The sequence below is a fragment of the Myripristis murdjan genome, chromosome 16 (genome assembly GCF_902150065.1).
Source record: "Myripristis murdjan chromosome 16, fMyrMur1.1, whole genome shotgun sequence".
Classification (NCBI taxonomy): Eukaryota; Metazoa; Chordata; class Actinopteri; order Holocentriformes; family Holocentridae; genus Myripristis; species Myripristis murdjan.
Genome location: NC_043995.1, coordinates 10,836,229 through 10,856,732, shown reverse-complemented (window position 1 = coordinate 10,856,732; position 20,504 = coordinate 10,836,229). Strand labels below are relative to the sequence as shown.

General features: G+C 41.0%; 1 protein-coding gene across 3 annotated transcripts in view; it reads left to right on the top strand.

Moving 5' to 3' along the window:
• Window positions 1-20,251, top strand: part of LOC115373873 (protein MTSS 1-like) — a 73,716-nt gene extending 53,465 nt beyond the window's left edge. Inside the window, exons 7-16 of one of the 3 annotated variants that reach the window (XM_030072488.1) lie at window positions 6,939-7,096; window positions 8,213-8,320; window positions 8,651-8,748; window positions 11,161-11,290; window positions 13,045-13,155; window positions 13,680-13,913; window positions 14,228-14,461; window positions 15,226-15,385; window positions 16,022-16,303; window positions 16,562-20,251. In XM_030072488.1, the coding sequence (XP_029928348.1) occupies window positions 6,939-7,096; window positions 8,213-8,320; window positions 8,651-8,748; window positions 11,161-11,290; window positions 13,045-13,155; window positions 13,680-13,913; window positions 14,228-14,461; window positions 15,226-15,385; window positions 16,022-16,303; window positions 16,562-17,130 (2,084 nt within the window). In that variant the 3' untranslated portion in view covers window positions 17,131-20,251. Of the gene's footprint in view, window positions 1-6,938; window positions 7,097-8,212; window positions 8,321-8,650; window positions 8,749-11,025; window positions 11,291-13,044; window positions 13,156-13,679; window positions 13,914-14,227; window positions 14,462-15,225; window positions 15,386-16,021; window positions 16,304-16,561 lie in introns of all 3 variants that reach the window. The other 2 variants (XM_030072486.1, XM_030072487.1) reach the window with 2 other exon arrangements.
• The last annotated feature ends 253 nt before the right edge of the window (window positions 20,252-20,504 follow it).

Here is a 20,504-nt window from a genome sequence, read left to right as displayed (position 1 = left end):
CAATCATTTAGCCTTAAATGCTTATGGACAGAATGTGTCCGAAATCAAATTTGTGATTTGGTTTGTCCTTGTATTTGTAAGTGCACATGTGAGCTCAGATTACACACAAAATACCCTATCTGTGTGTGATGCTTGACATGTGTCTTGTGAGGGTGTTTTTCTGACCTGGGACCCCAGCCTCACTAAGAAACAGCCTGTGACTAAACCTAATGTAATCACTGGTCATGTGAAAGCTGGAGAGACTAATCTCATTTATGTGCGTTTGTTTACTTGCGCATGTGTCTATATGCGCACACACGGGGTTAGTCTGGGCCCCATCATATTCATCTTGGCTCACCCACTTCATTTCTGGCAGTTAACATTCTGTAGAAACAACGTCAGTAATATTTCTGAAACTTTTTGTCAATCTGATTTGAGTTTTGTTTCAACCTAAGGCTTTGTGCTATATCTCAGTGTTGTACAAAACAAAAAAGGGAACAAAATACAAAACAAACACTCATCAAACTACTGAACATCTACTGTATGTTTACAACTGCAACATCCTTTTGTGCCTTTTGTTATAATACTTTATACTCTCCCTCTCTCTCTTCTCTCTCTCTCCCTCTCCACTCTCTCTCCTCTCTCTCCCTCTCTCTTGTTCTCTCCTCTCTCTCCCTCTCTCTTGCTGTCTCTCTCTCTCTCTCTCTCTCTCTCTCTCTCTCTCTCTCTCTCTCTCTCTCTCTCTCTCTCACTGTCGCTACCACATGCTCTCTGCTCACCTACATCTGATTCACATATCAGAAGACTCTTTCCCCTCCTTGCTGCCCCAGATACTGTTTTTGAAGTGTGGTTGGACTAATTAGACAGTTATATTAGCCAAAGGAGTGTCTAATAAAGAGATACTGCTTATCTGAATTCACTGACCTATATCTTGAAGCCAAACACACTGTACATTAGGGCATGTGTCTGGGTGCAATGATGTGCATTTGTGCAATGGACAGACACATACAGGACATCTACATTTGCTTTGTGCTTTGTAATTTTATGTGCAAGTAAGACAGTGATATATGCTCTTGTGAATTTATGTTATCAGTGTATCGTATTCTGCGCTGTTTCCACTGTACTGCGTGTAACTAATTTGGTGGCTGGGAATGTGCCTAGAGGCCAGATAATTGATGTCTTTTTATTCTCACAAAGCTATCAATAGAGTGAATTTTCACTAATAAGAAGCCACTACTTCTTTGTTAATGTAGTGAAAACACTGCTGTACTCAAACTGTGCTGTCACTTAAATGCCTCCAAGACTGATCTCATCCCCAATCTTTTGAAAATAAATATTATCTAAGAGTGATAAAGGATTATCTCGTCTAGTCACAATCCCTGTCAAGTTGCAGAGCACAGTGTTAGAGTAACAAAGGAGGGGAGGCAGTCCTGGAAGTGTTTGATTGGTGATAATTAGCCATTACACCAAGTTTCCTTTGTTGACTAATTATTTGTTTGCTGTCCAAATACTAATGAGCTCACTGCAGGGCGAGTTTAATTTATCAACTGATGCATTGCTGGAAGTAGGGCTCATTCTTTAATGTAGCCGTTTCTCTCAGAGACAGTGAATCCCTAATTTGACTTAAGTGAAAGTTGTTTTTCTAGGGAGTAGATGTTTTTAGTTGCTCTAACAAGCAACTGTAAAACCCTACATTAAAGAGAAAATCCAACCTAAAACAAAACTGAATAAGCGACTGAGTTCGTAGTCACTGGGGTAAGGGCAATCCCTCTTTTGACAGGCCAATTTTCTGGTTTCTTCATACTAGAGGTGTTTGGGTGTGCAAACTGAAAAAATATTCTGTGAGACCTAGAGTCAGCCTTAAGTTCCCTACAAATGGAAGAGCTATAGGAAGTGAAGTGTGTCTTGATTGTGTGCCTTGACTCTCTGGTAGGACTGCTGTCTTGACCGACCCCCACCTAAAACCTAAAAAAACAGGGGAACGCCACCCATGATTTGGTGCCTTTTGTTGTATCCACTATAATTTTGCAGTGATTCGGTTACCATGTCAGCCCCTCTGTCTGGATTATGTCTGCGTACAAGTTGTTCCAAGCACTAATTGAACTGTCTCAGATCACTGAAACAGCATGTGAATTCTGTTTCAGGGTAGATTTTTTTTTTCTTTTAAGAGACTATGCAGTCAGTGAGTACTGCATTTTGACCTTCAAGCGAACCTCAGCATGTTTGTCTGTGGTTAAAGAGAAAGAGGAAGTAGCAATCTGGACCTTGTCATTCACATAGTCACATACACAGATATACCCACACACATATGTACATACACACACTAGTTGCAACCCAAAGACCAGGAATGTGTGCACTAACGCCCCATTGCAAAGACAAAGTTGTAAGTTAACAGTAGCTTAAGTCCAACCCTAACAACCCCTCTGCTCACCACAAGCTGTCATTTCATGCCAGGAAGTGCCTGCCTTGTCTGTAATGAATGCAGTACACAACATAAGATTGGTTCCCTGGTGGGGATTTGGTTTTGGGACTTGTAAGAGGATATCCTCAATGCATAGCTCCAACTTTTAGATGTATTTAGACCAGCTTGTGCCCTTAAGCAAGGCACTTTACCTCAAATTTTTTTCAGGGCAGCTTAGCACCTAACAGTCTGTGACAGTGGTTGTTCACAATAGGTCCAAGGTATGTGTATTTGCTTTGTGTAACCCTCTCTGCTGCTGCTATTACGCCACCAAGCTGCTGCTATAAGTCAGCTTTGTCGGTAATATTGCTGTCATGATGGCGACTGGGAACGTGTGCCAAGGCCTATTGATAACTGTCTCCAAGTTTGATCATGGAAATGTGTCCTCCTTAGAAACAAAACCAAGGCAGTGGATTGCAGTGCTAGCTGTGCATGGCTAATTTGGTATCGGTGCCCTTCCATGATGGAATGGATGTAACACCGGCAAAATCACTCAGACAAGACAAGGCTAACCACAGCTAGCTAGGGTTATCCAGGCATCCAGAAGTGGTTTCCAGTAGAACTTAGCTATGCAACTGCAAAGTGGATGTGGATTTACCCAGTTTTCCCTAGGGGATCAATAAAGTATCTCTGATTCTATTTCTAATTCTGATTTTGGGAAATCGGATACAGATGTGGGAAATGACTGGATGTTAGGCTTCACTTCCGGCATCAGCTTCAGGCATACAAAAATACATATGTGTAAGTAGAAGCATTTGGAAATTCTGGTAGCCATGCATCTGTCCTGAGAGACTAGATCAAGACTGAAAATTGTATATGGCTGAATGTCGAAATGTTTTTGTAGGCTTTTTGTGTGGTCGGTTGAGAGCAGTAGATAGTATCAGCCATTTGGTCGAATACTTAAGAGTGTCATGAGTCTGTATGTTTTTGACAGTGGTGATAGTTGGCCTTTAAACAGATCTCAGATATATTAATCAGAACTCAGATATTTGCTTGTGATTTGCAGAAAACATTAAAACTGATGCAATTCAGTGAATAAAGTGTAGCTAAGCAGTGGACCAAAGTGATAAGGTGTTCTTTTATGGACTGTCTTTCACAGAGATAGTTGTGAGGGTAATATGATGATTTTAAGCACTTTGCAAGGTACCCAAAGTCTCTGCACATTAGAAAGAAAAAAAGCAACAAAGAAAATGATATTTGACTTTCCCTCGGTCTCAGACAAAGTACCTCATCTTACAGTAGCACCATTCCAAAACCACCTTGGTTATGTTGAGAATACAGTCCGTCTGCCAAGCCTTGAACTAGTGGGAGGAAAACCAGAATGCAGAATGCTCCCACATTTTACTGCACGTCAGGGAGTCACCACAGCATTGCTCGCTTTAGGACTTCAAAAGCTACTATTCTACAGCAAGGCCAACTGAGGCTTAGAGCCCATAAATGAATTTTTTTATCCACATTAACCCAGAGAATTGAAAACTTGTTTGTGCTCTAAAGAGAATATTTCACAATATTGCTCCATTATGAGCAGTTACACAGTAAAACATGATGCTGACCACTTACAGAAACTTCATTATTCAATTTGACTATTCTTCCATAATGGTGAAGCAGTCACTTGAAGCAGCATGCGATTGTAAGATATCATCACAGGTAAATGACACTTTGACAGCAATAGTTGAAATTCTATAGTCTTGCACTTTTAAGTCTTTCAACAGTTGTATTTTACAGTTGATTTACTGGATACATGATTTTTGCATTACTGGGAGTTTGCCCTAACTGTGTCAGTGCACCTTTGACAGGGCAGAGGCCAGCAAAGAATGTTTACAACTAGCAATCAAAACACTATTTGAAACTTCAGCCCAGCTTATAAATGATTTCTGCAGGCAACAAGATGGAAAAGAGATCATAGTAATGTAGCGCAGAGTGAAATTGAGTGACATGAGTAATGAGTGAGTTTGGTTCTGCAGTGGAAACCAGGCTAATGAGTGAGCCCTGGCTAGCCCTGTTAGGCCCAGTAGTGTGTAGCCCAGACTTTTATAACTTAAATGTCCTCCGCCACTCTCTACAGCCAGCTCTCCCAAAAACCTCATACAGTGTAATTGTATACTTGTCTGCTCGAAAAGCTGCCTTTGGATCTCATTACATCCCAAGTATCCTACAGAGAGAAACTGAAACCATACACTGCAATTTGGACTTTCCAGTCTGGCTTCTACGGCCCATCTCGTGCATCACAATCTCTATATTGTTTTAGAAAGAAACTGCCCTAAACACAAACATAACCCGCATTACAGAGTTCACTTGCTGCAGACACAAAACCAAACACACAAAATATTTGGATTCCCTAGATGTGGAAGCTTACTTTGTTCTATTTTGTCAACAACTAAGTAGATCAAAGCCCTGTCTGCATGAGACCAGAACCACCTAAAGCTGCAGCATTTCCTGTGTATTTGTAATGTAGTTCCTAAGAGATGTAATAATGTAACTGATTTTACATGCAAATCTGCCTTGTCTGTAAAATTACACTGCTGCATAGGTTCATTTGTAGAACATTTTGGACAAACAACAACTGCAAATTGATTATAAAAAGAATGAACCAATTTAATGAAAAATAAATAAACCCATCAAAATAATATAAAATGAAATGCAGGTGCTTTTCTTGTCAAATGGTACCTCAGCAGAGTATCTATCAGTCACCAGACATTAAGACATATTCATTTAGTACGGCGTTACAGTGCAGTGTACATGTGCATCATGTGAATCTCTCTCCACACACTCCACTGTAAATGAGTCCTGTTCAGATTGAGTTTGTCTGAATATTTCTGATTTCCTTGTGAGCACCATATAATATTGTCTATGTGCAAATGGCACTCTTCCGTTTGAAAAGAAAATGTGTCAGATTTTATAAATGTAAGCTATCCTGCTGTGGATGTGAAATGAGTCATATTTTCCATTTGGTGTGCTATTTTTCTTATTTCAATCAGCTGTGTGTGTGTGTGTGTGTGTGTGTGTGTGTGTGTGTGTGTGTGTGTGTGTGTGTGTGTGTCTACTGGCTGCCCATTGTCCATTGTCACTGGTATTGTGGACTGACTCAGACAGAGATAAAGTAGTGGAAACAGAGCTTCCCACATGCTGAATCATATAGGATGTGCGGTGCAGACTGTATAGACAGATCTCAGAGAAAGTTATGATGGTATTTCCTCAAATACTGATGTTTATTCTTAAACCTTTAAGGTGAACATAATTGTCTGTGTTTATAACAATTTGTGCTTGTGTTCCTTTTCTGCTAATTTGCAGTGTAAAGGGCCTCAGGTCAAACCTCAGCATGATAAGCCAGTTCATTGTCTTTCTCCAGACACCAGAACAGACAGACCGCAGAGTTTTTCACTGTGGATTTAACCTTGGTGTATCAAAGTCAAGACTGTGCGTGTGTGTATATGTGTGCGTGCTTTTATGTGTGTAAGTGTAGTGTGAATGGGAGGATAATGCCTCCGAGGCTGGCTGTATGTCATCTTGGGCAGTCGCCAACCTTCCTGCCACCATAGAGAACTCAAGAGGGCTAGATATGGCCTCTGGGCGTTCTCTCTTAACTTAGTACACACACACACACACACACACACACACACCTACAAACATGCATACAGTACAAAGACACAGAGCTGAATGACAGCATAACCTTGGACCTGTCTTTTTGTCTATAACCATGTCTGGATTCAAAACACAAAGGCCGGATGATCTCGGAGTTGCTGCATAGTCTTGCCAACACACTCATATACACACACTCTCTTACCATTTCTGTACATACCCTGGACACCCAGAAGTGTTAAACAAAGAATAGTGGAGAGGCAATCAAAAGAGGCTCTCTCTTTTGGCTATCTTTCACCACTTGTGCTCACACACACTCACCACAGTGGACTGATGGATTAACCTAATGTAGATAACCTTGCCATATCTGAACAAGAAACAAGAAACACTTTCACTGCAAGACAGACCCTTCACATAAAGCAGATAGCCAAAGATTAGTTATGACATTGAAACGGAGTAGTGAAGATAGCAGTGGGCACAGGGAAAGGGCAGCAATACAGAGCAGCACTGATACTCAAAAGCAACAACAGAGGAAAGTGATATTAAGAAGACAGTACTGAAGATAAGTCCTGATAATCAAGTAGACTCAATGTCTAAAGAGCTACCATGTGTCGTGATACACTGTGTCACCTCTGTCATGTGTGTTATAGTAAAATTAGCTCCTTGTTTGTTTGTTTTTTGAGTCTGTAAGTTTCTGAAAATTTCAGTAACCTATATTGTTTGTGTGTGTGTGTGTGTGTGTGTGTGTGTGTGTGTGTGTGTGTGTGTGTGTGTGTGTGTGTGTGTGTGTGTGTGTGTGTGTGTGTGTGTGTGTGTGTGTGTGTGCGCGCGTGTGCGCGTGTGCGCGTGTGCGCGTGTGCGCGTGTGCGCGTGTGTGTGTGTGTGTGTGTGTGTGTGTGTGGCTGTCATGTTTCCACAGGTCGTGGTGATGTCCAGCCCCAGTTGGACAGTGCTATGCAGGATGTCAGTGATAAATACCTTCTGCTGGAGGAGACAGAAAAACAGGCCCTGAGAAAGGCTCTGATAGAGGAGAGACAGAGGTTCTGTTGCTTTGTAGCCATGCTGCGGCCTGTAGTGGTGAGTACTAAGGAAAACGGAGAGAAATGAGCTTTTAACGCTCTCTGAGGAGCAACAGAGATTCTGCTGTTTGTTGTTATGCTACAGCCTGTGGTTTTTACTGTTATAACCACTGAGCAAGAGAAGCACAAATGAAAGTTAAAAAACATGAGAGACACAACTTATAGTGTTATTAGTATGGATGAAATTTATCAAATTTAATTGTTGGTTTTAAAAAGTTCTAGTCTATTGTGGCAGGATTATTTCTGATTAAAAATCATGTCAACAAATTAACAAAAATGATTTTAAACAGAATTGCACCAGTGCACTCATGCACATGATTGACACACCCATATGGCTGTATGCATGGACTACTCACCAACAACACACACATGCAATGTAGCGTTATAAATAAACCATATTTTAATAATAGAATTAATCAATAGAATCATATTTATAGAAACAAACTAGAAGCTAACCGTGCATTATGATTTGTTTTTATTTATTTATTCAATCTTTATTTAACCCACTGAGATTCAAAATCTATTTTTCAAAAGAGTCCTGGTCAAAATGGCAAAAATCATCATGCATGTTATAAGGCAAGGCAAGGCAAAGCAAGGCAAGTTTATTTGTATAGCACATTTCAGCAACAGGACAATTCAAAGTGCTTTACATAGAGCATAAAAGGCATTAAAACAATATAAAAGCAACACAAGAAAACATACATAAAAACAATTAAAGTGTGTTAAATTTAGGAATAAAAAAGAAGCTAAAAAGAAAATAAGATGGTAAAACAGGACATTAAAAGTTAGATTAAAAGCATCAGCACAGCAAACCAAAAAAAACAAAAAGCAAAACATGAACATACACATATAAATCAAATCATAGTTTTATCCCAGCAGATAAGGATCTCACTCTGCATTGTCTTAGCATTTTGTTTTTAATCCTTGAGATTAAGTAAATAGCATTTTTTCATGCTATTTACTTAATCTCTCTACTAATATAATAGTGTATTGTCTTGACTCAGGAGACAGATTAAGAAGAGATGACCCACGTGTGCTTTATTCCCCTTGAATTGGATCTCATGCCACTACCTCCCTCAAGCTATTACTTTGTTCTCTCCCTTACTTTTTTTAGGATGAGGAGATTTCTATGTTGGGAGAGGTGACCCATCTCCAGGCCATCTCTGATGACCTCAAAGCCCTGACTTCTGACCCACACAAACTTCCCCCAGCCAGTGAACAGGTGAGGAAAAATATGGGAGAAACAATCCTAGAAACCTATAGTATAAAAAAGTTTATTATCGTAACTATATCTCAGCAAAAACTGCATCCTTAGTGATTTCCATCATGAGCTATTATAAAGAATGACAGAAGTCATAAAAGTGACCTTCAAATGACTATCACAAAACATGTCATTCTGACTGTATGCTCTCATTTTTTCACTCTCAGAGGGTTCTGCTCCTCAGGCTAAATCTAGCCCCGTTCAGCTCTTGTGACTTGACCAATATTGAATTTGCCCTCCTTTGAAAACATTATAAATAGGCCCTATGGCTGATGTTTTCTTCTCTCTCAGGTGATCTTGGACTTAAAGGGTTCAGACTACCAATGGTCATATCAGACCCCGCCCTCTTCCCCCAGCACCACTATGTCCAGGAAGTCTAGTATGTGCAGGTAAGCCCCCACAACCAGTTACAAGGCTTGGAAGAGCAAATCAGTCAAACTCGGGTTTAATCCCTCAAATACATACCGTCTATAAAACATCAGTTTTAGCCGCATCCGGTTTCACTGGGTTCAGTTCTGCCTGCTTTAAAGATAAAACATGTATAGTATGTTATGATGAGACAAAGATCAGTGTTCATGTACATGATGAAGTATACAGAGGATGCACCCAGGGTCTAAGTAAACCTGCAAGGGCCGTTGAACCCTGTCACTGCTTATGAATCCTCATGCGATGAGAGCTTACATTTCTAGATAGACAGAGAACTAGGACGCGTGTCATTGTTTAGCCCAATCTATGTCTGCCCCTCAGTGCTGAAGACGAGTTACTGCAGTTTGAAAGGACTACACATCAGTTCTTCCCTTTTACTCTCTTTCATCTTTTGGTGTTCTTGTTAGCTTTAAGACAGTTCATGTTTTAGAAACACCATTACACTGATTAAATCTGCAAAGAGGGGCCCAATGCTTATTTTCAGATGTTGAATAAAACAAGTACTTCAAAGGCTCCCTTATTAGGTCTGTTAGAAGATGTTGTACAATATTCCTTTAGTATCTCAGATTTCATCCAACATCTCAAAAAAAAAACAAAACAACTTAATTGAGATTATTTGATGATAATTTAAGAAAAAGTAAAAGTCTTTTTTGTTTTAAACCTGGCTTGTGACTATATTGATTCAAAAACCAAGGAACATTAGTTAGAGTATTGTTCTTTAAACATTGCATTTCAGTTTACAATATCAATACTGTGGACTGCCTGTTAAAACCAGAGTGCAAACTGCAGAATATCACATGTACTTAGCCTCATCTAACCCCCTATTGCTGGACAAGATGTGGAACAGAAAATTTTATCAACATATCTATAACCCATTGTTGTTCGAATGGTCCATCTTTGGGACTCAACCCAGTCTTGTAAGCGTCATGGTCAATGATGCCCTTATGAACACCAGACATATGAATAGTAGCGTACTGTAACCTGTTCAGACCCAGTCTTTTACCCTCTGTCCTCCCTGCTTGATGTGTTTCTCCCATTGATTGCTCCAGAATTATTTTGGTTTAGGTGCCAAAAAATAATGCCTGGGTTGTGCTTAGCTTTGCATCTCTCATCTGAAGACTCTGTAACTCCAGTTTTAGGGGTTTTACTATCTTTTTATGATAGAATTTTAACTTAAAATGTGTTGAGTGGGCTTAGTGGCCCTCAGGCCTGTGATTAACATATAACATAACATAACAAAACACATTGTGGAGGGATATTACAATGGCATCCACCCAAAACAAGACTTTAAAAAAAAAAAAAAAAAAATTATAAGCACTGGCTTAGACTTTATGGAGATACAGTGTTTTCATCTGACAGTGCATTGCTGCTGGCTCGTTATTGTTGTTATTGTTGCTTTCAAGCCATCAACTCTGAGCTTCACAGATCATTCGTAGATTGTCAATTTTGTACTTTTGATGCCTTGCAGTTTAAAATTTTTACAGTTTTACACTTGTATTATGCACACGTTATTTGTGCATGATAAAGTTGAGTGTTGTTGGTTTAAACTAGCTATGGTTTTGCTAGTTTGCTACATCATTTTTAGTTTGCTTTTCTATTTGTGTATGGTACCAGTGATTCATAAGTTTCTGCATATTTTAGTATTTTCAACTCATATATAACAGTTATGATCTGTTTGCGATTGGGCATTTTATTATCAGTTCTACACAGTTTAGTGCATATGCACATGTGATTGGCGCAATGCAGATTATATTATACAGAGCTTAGATCTTTAAATTGTTGCTTTAAAGTATCAATTCACAGAATCGCAAGCAGTATTTGTGTTTGCTTTAATTTTGTGACCATGTTTTATGTGATTTTTCATTAAAAAAAAAAAAAAAAAAAACATGACACAAGCATGAAATCCTGTGATCTCCTCCAGCAATTAAGTGTCATTATGATTTCATGCCTGTTATATTGGTTTGTTTTGTTCTTTTGACTGGCTTGGTCTAGTCACTGCCTGCTGCATCTTGGTGTGCTGTGTTAATTGTTTCCCACCCTGTCTCCTCCACACTCTCCCCAATCCTCTCCCCTCATCCCTTCACTGCTGTTTCCTCCATCCCTTCTCTTACCCTGGTCCACCTTCCTTCTTCAATCCACGTCTTTGGGTTCTCTTGATTCTATTCATCCCACCTCACCCTGCCACCCCTCTAATTCCCCCTATTCCTTACTCTCACCCCTTGCTCCTTCCCCTTTCACAGTAGTCTGAACAGCGTTAACAGTAGTGACTCCAGGGGCTCCAGCGGCTCTCACTCTCATTCTCCTTCCTCCTCCTCTTCCTCCTCTTCCTCCCACCACCTCTTCCACCACCATCACCACCGCCATCGGTACCGTAGCTCCACGCTACCTCAGCAGACCCCGGCCCGTCTCTCCAGCATCTCATCCCACGACTCAGGCTTCATTTCTTCATCGCAGGACCAGTACACATCGTCCAAGTCACCCTCACCTATGCCAGCTGAAACAAAGGTAAGAATAAGCTTCATTACTCTGATTTTGTTCAACATATTTATGTTTGTTCCCAGCAAAGTTCCTGAAATAAGTGAATCTACAATAGAAATCATAAATGAAGTCATCCCGCTGGCAGATTTCTTCACCTTTTTAAAGAGAAACCTTTTTAAGAAACAAGATTTTAAGAGTACGATAGAGATTTTATGCGGTGCCGTCCTGCTCATGCCAGGAGGGAGGTGGTAAAGACTAAACTAAAAAGCAAAATTTCACTCTACTTCCACTGACAATATGAAGAGAGAGAGAAAGACAAAAAGCAAAGACCCAAAATCAGTAAATCAGCACAATTCTTCAGGTCCCCTTTCTCACAATACAATTCCCCAGCCACTATGAAAGGCAGCAAGCTGGCAGTAGTCAGTGTATGTGATCATGGTGAAGTCATTTCATTGCTATTATTATAACATAAATGCACAGGAAATTAGTCTGCCTCCATTCTGGCCCAGGGCAATACAGGTCAACCCCAGCCTGCTATTTAAGAATCAACCACTGTGACAGGCTGCGGTTTGGTTAGACCTGCAGAACCTTAAATATGCGGCGTGTTGGATTTTATCACAGCAAAATGAAATGTTACGACGTCAGCACTCTGTTTTACAGGCACTGTGAGTGGTTTTCTATCAGCAGGTCTCATTCTATCAGTTTTATCCGTCACCTCAGAATATCTCAAAACCATTTTACAGATAAATATCAATGAGATAGTCAAGGGGATTTTCTGTCTACGTTGTGGTCTGTGGTTCGTGGTTACAGCTCAACCATGAGGCTGGGTGCAGTAGTTGATGTTTTGTTAGTGAGCCAGCGACCAGAGTTCCCCCATCCACAATACATTCATACAGTTAGAGGTCCAAGTTTTTATGATGCAGTGGAGGTGGTTTGGCAGTGCAGCGTCTGACCCATTTACAGTACAGTCCGCAGAATCAGCCTCCTCGTAGCTTCATTCTCAGTGAAGTTACAGTTTGTAAGCCCGCCAGCAATAATAGCCACATTTCTGCCACAGGGCTAAACAGGGTTTACCAGGGCCTATTTATCAGCCTTGTTGCCACTACAGGGCCAGAGAGGTTGGGCCTGGGCTTACAATTCCCAAAATAAAATGTATGTGATTTTTTTGTGTTGCTAATAATAATTTGGGAGCCAGGGTAGTAGCCCTAAGATCAAAGCCCTGTGTCCATGAACATCTATTGTGCTTATTTATTTAGCATTATCATTATTTTAGTAGTTGTAGTAGTAGCAGTCATAGTAGTTTAAGTATTAGTATTAATATTTGTACTATACCAGAGTTTAATTTCCCCTGGCCCAAGTGAGCTTTACTTGGCTCCGGTGTAAAAATGAGGCTATTGTATCTGTCCATACAGAAATGACAGCTTTTCCTGTGCCCTCCCTGAACAAGTCTCCAATGCCTCTAACATAACTCTGCCAGTCACCTTGCAATTAACTTTGTTATGACTCCCAGTGCCCCTTTATGTACATCCTACATAGGCCTTGTCATTTGGCTGTACTCTGGACTAACTGTGCTGAGAACTGTGGAAATGTTGCTTCTGCTCCCTAACAAACTGCTCCTCTCTGCTTTTTATCCCCTCTGTCTACCCGCTGATCTGTCTTTACAATTGTTCCCCTCTGTGCATGGATGCATCCCGCTCTCTTTCCCTCTCTGTCTCTCTTGAATTTCTCTCTCTCTCTCCCCCTCCTCTGTCCCCTCCCCTTTGCCTGCTTGCTGCCCCCAGCCTTGTCCCAGTTCCAGCTCCTCTGAGGCATCAGAGTCTGGTCAGCTTCACAGTGACTGCAGCTCCCCTTCCTCTCTCGCTGCTGCTACACCTCAGCACACTACTGACAAGGTGAAACACTCTCATCCACTGTGTAATTAACCCCTCTCTGGCCTACCTATACAGTATGTATTGTACAACCCTCACAGGCACCTGTGTTTCCTCAAACTAAGCATCATAGTTGCTGTAGATGGTGTCAGCTTTAGACTGGCCTCAGTGCAATGAGCCACTGCTAAGATAACTAGCAGTTATATTCTTGTACTCGTCACCCCAAGGCAATCTCCAAACTCCCTGATGTGTGCATCACTTTCTCCAGTCATCCATCAGATCAACATTTTTGGGGACATCTGTTGATCTCCAAAATGTCATTCCATTAAATTTGTGTTTTGGTTTGATATTATAAGTATGCATTACTTATTGTTTGTAATTTTCAGTTGAATAATTTTTTTCCCAGTGATTTGTGTTGTTTCAGTTTTATCTTTGTTACTATTTGTCATTGCTTTTTTATTGTTTCAGTAATTTATCCCATTTTGTGTTCCTGTTTGTCTGTTCCTTTCAACATCATCCTTCCTCCTATCTACCTGCACACTATCCAGCTCTCCAATGGTTTTGACCACTATGGCCCAGCTGATTCCCCCTTCCTGCATAGCAATGGGGGGAGTTTGGGATCAGGGACGGCCTTCCCCTTCTTCCCTCCCCCATCTTCCCCCTCCTCTTCCAGTGCCACTCCCTCATGGTCCCGTCCTGTCTCAGCCCTGCTCCCAGACCTCCCCCACTACTGCACACTGGGCTCCACCATGGTGCCTTCATCACGAGTGCCCAGCTGGAAGGTTTGTTCATCCGCTTCATGTCCGACTTGTTCCTTGCCTCCTGATCCACAGTTTGTTCAACACTCAAGCCTCGCATAGATTTTATTTGTTTAATGTATAAATGCATTTTTAGTGCATCAATTTGTTTGCGTTTTGTCATTTTATTTTACTACCAAGTTAAATCTGCAGAATTTGTCAAAGGAGAGAGAGGTGAGCTCAGAGAGAGAGTGAAATGTTGACACTAACTGCCCACAAAACAAGTTGTGGGCAGAGGTAATCACAAAAAAGAGAAGGGTCAACAGTGCAGATTGACAATAAATATCCTTACTTCACAGGACTGGGCTAAGCCAGGGCCGTATGACCAACCTATGGTCAACACACTGAGGAGGAGAAAAGACAAGGAGCCTCCAACTGTTGTGGATAGTAATGGTAGTACCAGCAGTGACAGCAGCCCTCTCTCAGCCCCAGCCTCGATCCTGGCCTCAGTGCCAGCTCCAGCTGCAGCACCAACACCAACTCCAACAACCTCAGACGAGGAAAAGAGCAGGACTGTGGCTGCCGCACCCAAGGTCAGCTTCAGTCTGTGTTTGGTTTATGAACTCTTATTTTCTATGATCCCATAGGTTGCCATAAGCTGGCACACACTTTTATTTTAGAGTCTATGCATTTTCTGATCAATTACTCTTCTCATAAACTGGTGAACTTTCAGTCAAGTCAATCACGCTTTCATCCATGTTTGCTTGTTCATTTACTCAGTAAGTCATGTAATGCTTCTTCTACCCACTCAGTACATGTTATACTGTGTCTTACTTCTTTACCTACATCGTTACTTCTTTTTGTCTCCATTTTTCCATCATTCATTCTCTTTTTAGACTATGTCACCATTCGCACAATTTTCTTTATGTGTGATAGTGATAATAGTAATTTGAGCAGGTAGTTGTAGCAGTATGTTGTGGTCTCCATCAATCTTTGGTTCACTAACACCTGATTTATGCTTTATCTGTGGCTAGATGCACGCATATGCTGTTGCGTTCATGTACCTTTGCTTTTGTGCCTCATATACTTGAAACCTCAACAAACAAAGCATCACCAGCCTTAACCAGTGATTCCAGTTCCTCTTCATTCAGCCAGTTCTGGATGGAGGTGAATTTACATAACTGCTGTGCCATCCACGTTCCATCCACGTTCCATCCAAATGTCAAGTTATACACGACTTCACAAACAACTTCCAAACACCACCAACAGGCTATTTTGGCTACAGCTATGTCATTGTGACACACTTTGTTGTGCTGGCATGTCACTCACTCAATACATTTACTGACTTTGTCTCCAGGCTGGTGACATTGAGTCCCATGAAGAGCTGGCGTTGGCCTTATCCAGAGGTCTGCAGCTGGATACCCAGAGGTCTAGCAGAGACTCAATCCAGTGCTCCAGTGGCTACAGCACTCAGACCAACACACCCTGCTGCTCTGAAGACACCATACCTTCACAAGGTAATGCAGATGCAGATGCTCACACAACCAATCATAGACAACCGCACACACACACACACACATACAGATGGGTACAGTACACAGACTAAAAAACTGCAGTTCTGAGAATACATTTCTTTGTTTATTTCTGTCTTGATTGCTTTCTTTCTTGCTTTCCTTCCCTGTTCTCTATTATTTTTTACTATGACTTTTTCTTTATGGCTGTTACTATGTCAAAAATGACTTGTGTGCTAAAAGGTGAATAACATAAACTTTAAATGGTGCTGCAAGGGGAAAGCAAAAACAGCTTATTTGGAAACAGATCAAGAGACAAAAACAACAACATGATCTAGAAAAAAAGCATACACAAAAGTCTGAAAGAAAAAGGGGAGAGACAGGTTGGCCAAACTCAACCTAAGGAAAGGTAACCCCCAGGCTAACCACACAATTTTCTGTTGAGCCCAGAGTGCTGAGCTACCAAATTAGTTAGTTAGCTAACAAAGCCTACAAGAAAACAGCCACCACCCTGCCCCAAAACACACACACACACACACACACACACACACACACACATATATCCACCATCTTCCTAAAATCAGAATATATATGTTTCCATGAATAAGTATATTCCTACCTCTTCTCTTTCTCCCCCTCTAGTATCAGACTATGACTATTTCTCAGTGGCGGGGGACCAAGAGTCTGATCAGCAGCAGTCTGACTTCGACAAGTCCTCCACCATCCCCAGAAACAGTGACATCAGCCAGTCCTACCGACGCATGTTCCAGGCTAAACGCCCAGCCTCGACTGCTGGCCTTCCCAGCACACCAGGCCCATATCCTGGACAGGGGGCTTACCCTGGAGGGCCCTACCCCTCCACACCTATCCACACCGGGGCTTATCCGTCTGCTCCAACTGGGGCTTATCCACCTACCCCTACAGGTTACTACACTGATAGTAGCACAAATGTGTTTTACTCTTTTTATATCTTTAATTTTAAGTTCCCTCTGTTTTCATTTTGCTCCCATTATATTTTGTATGGTGGTAAGTCAATTGCCTCTAAAGTACTTCATCTTCTATGTATTATTCTCACTGCTCTTCATCTTTTTCATCTTTGTTATCAGCACTAAATCTCCATATATCACACATTATTAAATTCATATTGCTCTTATTGATTATAATTTTGTACTATTTTTACAGGCTCCTCCTACTCAAGCCAGGGGGCTTATTCAGGATCCAGCTCCTATTCTTCCTCTGGCTCATATTCTGCAGGGCAGGGTCCAGTTATAGTCACCCCTGGGGTCGCAACAATCCGCCGGACCCCCTCTACAAAACCCTCCACTCGTCGTTCAAGCTCTGTTGTGGGTACTGGCCCCATCCCCATCCGTACACCCGTTATCCCTGTAAAAATCCCCACCGTGCCAGACACGTCAGGGGCAATTAACGGCAGCAGGAGCAGAGAGGAGATGGGAGGAGGAGGCGGAGAGGAGAGCCCGGATTCACCAACACTTGCAGGAGGGGAGGAGGTGGGCGTGCTGCCAGTGGCATCTTGGAGTGGCCAGGCATCGACCAACCCTCCCACCGTCCCCCAGCCTCACCAGCCAAGCCAGCAGCCCCCGCAAACTGAGGGAGGACAGGAAGAAGGAGGAGGAGAGGAGGGAGAAGGGCTGGAAGGACAGGCGGGGGGCAACATGCTTGTAGCCATCCGCAAGGGGGTCAAGCTGAAGAGAACCCTCACCAACGACCGCTCTGCACCACGCATTGCATGATGACATCACAAGGCGCTAGGAGTTACCCTTGCTTTGGTAACAAGTAACATATGACTTAAAATGGCACAGGAGTATAGCTCTCGCCCTCGTCATATCCCTAAAGGGGGTGGAAAAGTGTCGCAGATAGAAATGTGATGTACAGAGTCAAAAGGCTTCCTATGCTAATATGTCAGGACTCTCACACCTGTTCTACACCGCACCGCTCTCATTCTGTAAGGTTTCACTTCCTTTGAGCATGCTCCACTATAGCAGCCCAGAATCGTGACATGGAAAAGGGCACAGATCACATTTGTGTTTGGCTTATAGTACAATGCGTCAAAAATAATGTAAAGCCTGGTTGGTTGAAATATGTGTTTGGACCCAAAGTATATTACAGACCTACTTCTGGTAGGACTCTATATGGAAAGATAATCATTTTGATGATAGATAAAATTTCTTACATGGGTCCCAGCATGAAAGATAGAGGAGCGCTTACCACAAAAACTAAGATGTTCTGCAAAAGCCCAACCCACTGCTGTGTAATGAAAGAGTTAAAGAATAGGGTCCTCCTTGTAAACAAGTAATTATAAAGGATGATGTCAGCATCACAACAGGGCAAAACAGTAGAGAAGCATCCACCTGTTCCAAGTATTCTTCTCCTCAGAGTAAAGGGTTGTTGAAGGACAATGTGTATGTTTCCTCCAATCACAAAGACAATATATTGTGTAATATATGTGTGAGCACCAATGTGGGACAGACAGGCATCCTAACTGCCCAGTGGCTTGACAGAAGGGGTGCAGTAACTAAGGAAAGATCACAGATCGGCATGGAGAGCAACACTGGAGTGTACATAGGATGTCGCGGCTCCAATGGCTGGCATTCCAGTTGAATTCAATCGATTTATCACTTGGAAGAATGCCAAATGGCTGCAGAGAGGTGCCACACTATTGTAGTAGTCTTCCATTCAGGGAGTTGCTTGTGATGCTTGTGTTTCACAGTGCTTAACATCTTCCATAGAAGTTTGGAAGAATGAAAGAAAGTTCATGTGAATGAGTGGATGGAGGAACTGAAGTTGGACTGCAGTGAGACTTCAGTGACTAAAGCATGCCTTGAAGTTAAGAGACGCCACCAGTTAATACTTCTTCTTTTTAGTTGTTTTAGTATTGACATGATTTGTAAATAATTATGCACGTCTCTGTTGCTTAGGAGTTTTTCCTCCTGATTTTCTGTACATGTCTTTTGGTTCAACACCTTGCCATACCGTCCTCCTGTTCCTGCAGGGTGCCAAAATCATCCAGTTTAACCTCCTCAATCCAGGACGTTTTATCAAGTATTTACAATAATTGTTTGAGTTTTTGTTATGAAACAAACTGTCCCATGTACCCAGATCCTTTGGGATGTGAACTTATTTTATTTTGTCATGAGTTACACATAATCCTCAATGATTTTATGCTGAGCTTCAGAAAAATTCTTATATGGTTTATGTTTAAACATGTTTAGCCCTCTCTTTCAGTAGCATTTATTATTAGCCATACTGCAAAAATGCTGCGCATTGCTCATATAGTGTTTATAAATTGTCAAGTGCGATGGTAAAACTCAGCATTAATTCAAATACTGTAATAAAATTGAACCACATTTTATTGAAAGATATAAGGTCCACTTACTGAGCTTGGACTGTGCTTTATGTTGAAAAATTATAATGTATTGACAGATATGAGTTATAAGCTGCAATCAGTAATGCCATACTATTTGTACTGTCAGGTTGCTGTTATGCTGTATATTGAACATTTCTGTTGTTGACCTTTGTACAAAGGCGTGAATCCTTTCCTCTGCCAGTTCCTTTTCCTTTTGATTTAAGTAGCTCCTAACTCCAACTTTGGCCTTTTTTTACTTTAATTTTATTGGTTTTTTTTCAAGTGTCATTACCCTAGGCCCTAAAAAAAAAAACTAATTCAAAATCCATTGTATGATTTAAGAAAAGCATAGTTATCAGTCTGAAAGTTCCCTTCTCTTTCCTTAAATATCAAGTAGGACTTCTTGGAGGCTTTTCCTCTGACTGCAGTGTTTTTACACTATAGGCAAAAAGCAATTAGTATCAGTGAGCTATATTTTGTGTGTATTGTCATTTGAATTGTGTTTCAGTTCAAGCACTGTGAGACCATGGCTAATCTATATAAGATGTATGAAAGTGTAAATATTACTCAGCTATAGTAGATAGTCCAAAAACTCACACATTTTTAATTTATTTTCTCTCTCAGTCACTCTAAGTCTTTCTCTCTACCTATCTCTATTTTTATACATATCAGAATGTCAGAGTAATTGAGTTTTTTCCTCTATTCATGCATGTAGTGTCTGATAATGGTGTACATTAGTTAGTTTATCACTTCCCTGCATTCACTGTAAGTTGTTTGTGCTAGGCATTGTCATCAACCCAACACACAGACACAGACCCGTCACCCATCAGGACCACAGGAATTGAAATCTACCAATGCCAGTGATAATGCTGGCCAGTTTCAGAGTAAAGGGCAGCTAAATAGATCAAAAAAATGATTTTCCAGTACCAGTGGAATAAAAACATGGGATCACATACAGAAACAAAAGAAACACTTTTTGGTTTCCAAAAGGAGCAGATCTTATTTTCTGTGTCATGAGTCAAAGGCCAGGGCCAGAAAGTGTTTCCATGATAAACAGCTCAATCCAGTTCTGCTTCAGTTCAGTCAGTTCAGACTTTTTTCACTGTTCAAATGCTGAAAAATTATAGGCATCCGAAGGTGCTGAAAGTTTTTCTGTTCTTGAATAATCAACCTAACAAGAAATAGTCATAGTTCCTGGTTACATATACATTTTAAAGTGATTGTTTTGAAAGAGAATTGCGAAATTATGCTGGGATATGTGGGAACATGCGCCTTTTGGACTGCACCTGGATGTGTTCTGTGTGGAAATGTGGCTGAAATTCAGTGAAAACTTACTGTAGATTTGAGGTAAGATGTTACGGGAAGTGCTTTTTCAGTTTATCTGCTAAGCATAGTCCTTTTTAGATTTGAACACATTTCACACTGCCTGTATTGAACCACCTTTGTGCTTTTGAGTCGATCTGGCTGAGACTAACCTGGGCTTTCCAAAATCAAAAAAAAAAAAAAAATCCCCTTCATATATATTTTCACAATTATTTTAATGGCATTTCTGCATTTTTAATTGACTAATAGTTGAAAGTGACAGGTAAGACTTGAGAAAGTAATGACAAAATTACCATTTGTATGTTGGCCTCAAACCCACAGTGTCATAAAAACTGTGGATGTTGAATTTTAAGAAAAAAAGAAATATACTTATTAGACCCAGGATTCACCAGTACATACTGACAGCTATTTTTTTTTTTTTTTTTTTTTTTAATGTCC